The 1622-nt window shown below is 49.9% G+C and overlaps 1 protein-coding gene across 1 annotated transcript; it reads left to right on the top strand.

The window, feature by feature from the left end:
* Window positions 1–720: 720 nt before the first annotated feature.
* On the top strand, window positions 721–1412 carry VDBG_06413 (predicted protein; the record flags this gene model as incomplete). The annotated part of the gene is made up of 3 exons (XM_003002805.1): window positions 721–849; window positions 901–1012; window positions 1096–1412. 3 exons carry the CDS (start codon window positions 721–723, stop codon window positions 1410–1412), a joined length of 558 nt encoding a protein of 185 aa, XP_003002851.1.
* Between the last annotated feature and the right edge of the window lie 210 nt (window positions 1413–1622).

Raw genomic sequence — 1622 nt, 5'->3', positions numbered from 1 at the left:
GTGGCAATTCCAGATAGAGAGGTAAGGCTTTTGTTTGCAATTCGAAGCAGAGAAGTTTGGAGTTGTTATTCTGTAGGAGCAGAATAGCCATGAGGCACCAGCGCCGTTTTGTCTCATGTTGGTGTTACGCCTCGGCCCGCCCGACACCATTGCCCCAACAAGGGACCGTGCTGTCCCGATCGATGGAAGCCGTCCACCTCTATAGTGCGGGGTCAGCCCGGATTTAGCCCAGGCCCTGTTCGAGCCAAAGCACAAAAGACAAGCACAAAAGACGAAGGACTTACTCGCGGTCCAACCACTTTACGGAGCAGATGTTTAAGCTAAGGAGGGACACGTTATGTGCATCGTACGCTACGACACGTTTGATTGACTGTCGGCACTTCGAGAGCCCTCGAGGCATTGAGATAGAGATTGAACCGGGTTCGCCGACTGCCGAAATGTGCTCGCCCCGCAGGCATTACCGCAGTACCTTACTGGGTGAAACATGAGCTGCGAATTCGGTTGACCATAGCTTGTTGAGGGTAACAGCGATGTGATTCTCTTTAAACGACATCGGCCAAACGTATTACGTTGATGCTCAATTGTATATAACCCGCAGCCAATTCTCTTCCCTAGTGATCTTGTTCTTACTTCTCATAACCAAACTTTCGTTTACAACCAACCCAATCACTGTCTTCGGATCACTCTTTTTGAAACTACTATCATTAACCTGCTTCCAACATGCTCTCCTCCGCCATTTTCAAGTTCATTGCCGTCAGCCTGGCTACCCAAGTCACTGCTTTTCCTGTCAATATCAAGGTTGAAGAGCGGGCTCAAAGTGTCATCATTGGCTACAGAACAGTCAGCGCGGTATGTCTTTTTGATCGTAGTTGGCAGGATAATCGTGTTAATGCCACCTAGGAACAAGGTGCCAGGTACAACAAAGCTGGTACGCTCACCAACGACGGCAACCGTATTGGGACTCAAATTGGTGCTGGTGTTTACACCACGCCCGTTGCGGGCGGCTGGCCAGGTTCTTCGACTGACTGGTACGCATTAAGGTCAATTTCATTGCTGATCATAGCTGACCAAGCAGGTACTGCGTTATCATGGCAGATTCTGCAGCCCTCGACAAAGTCAACAAGGCTAGAATCCCCCAAAGCCATGCTAGCAAGAAACTTTGGTTCGCCGGCGACAAAGCCATCGACGCCTACATCAAGGCTGTCATCCCAAAGGGCGACCCGAAAAAGACAATTCGTATCTCCACTATTGATGGGACTGCCGGCGAGCAACAGATGGTTGTTCCTCCTGGTCTGCTCAATTCTAACAAAGGCGGCCTTGGAATTACAGCTTCATGCAAGAAAACTCTGGCTGAGCTTCCGAGCACTGTCGTTAACTTCAGTACTTGGAGTAAAGTGTTTAGGTCTGCTTAAGCGTTTCTCTTAGCCTAGGGCTCTTATTAAGGGTTAGGGTTAGGGCTAGGGCTAGGGCTAGGGCTAGGGTTAGGGCTAGGGTTAGGGTTAGGGTTAGGGTTAGGGTTAGGGTTAGGGTTAGGGTTAGGGTTAGGGTTAGGGTTAGGGTTAGGGTTAGGGTTAGGGTTAGGGTTAGGGTTAGGGTTAGGGTTAGGGTTAGGGTTAGGAATC

Source organism: Verticillium alfalfae, genomic scaffold (genome assembly GCF_000150825.1).
Source record: "Verticillium alfalfae VaMs.102 supercont1.8 genomic scaffold, whole genome shotgun sequence".
In the NCBI taxonomy this organism is placed as follows: Eukaryota; Fungi; Ascomycota; class Sordariomycetes; order Glomerellales; family Plectosphaerellaceae; genus Verticillium; species Verticillium alfalfae.
Note: the sequence above shows the minus strand (reverse complement) of the source record. Positions and strands in the feature narration are given on the sequence as shown.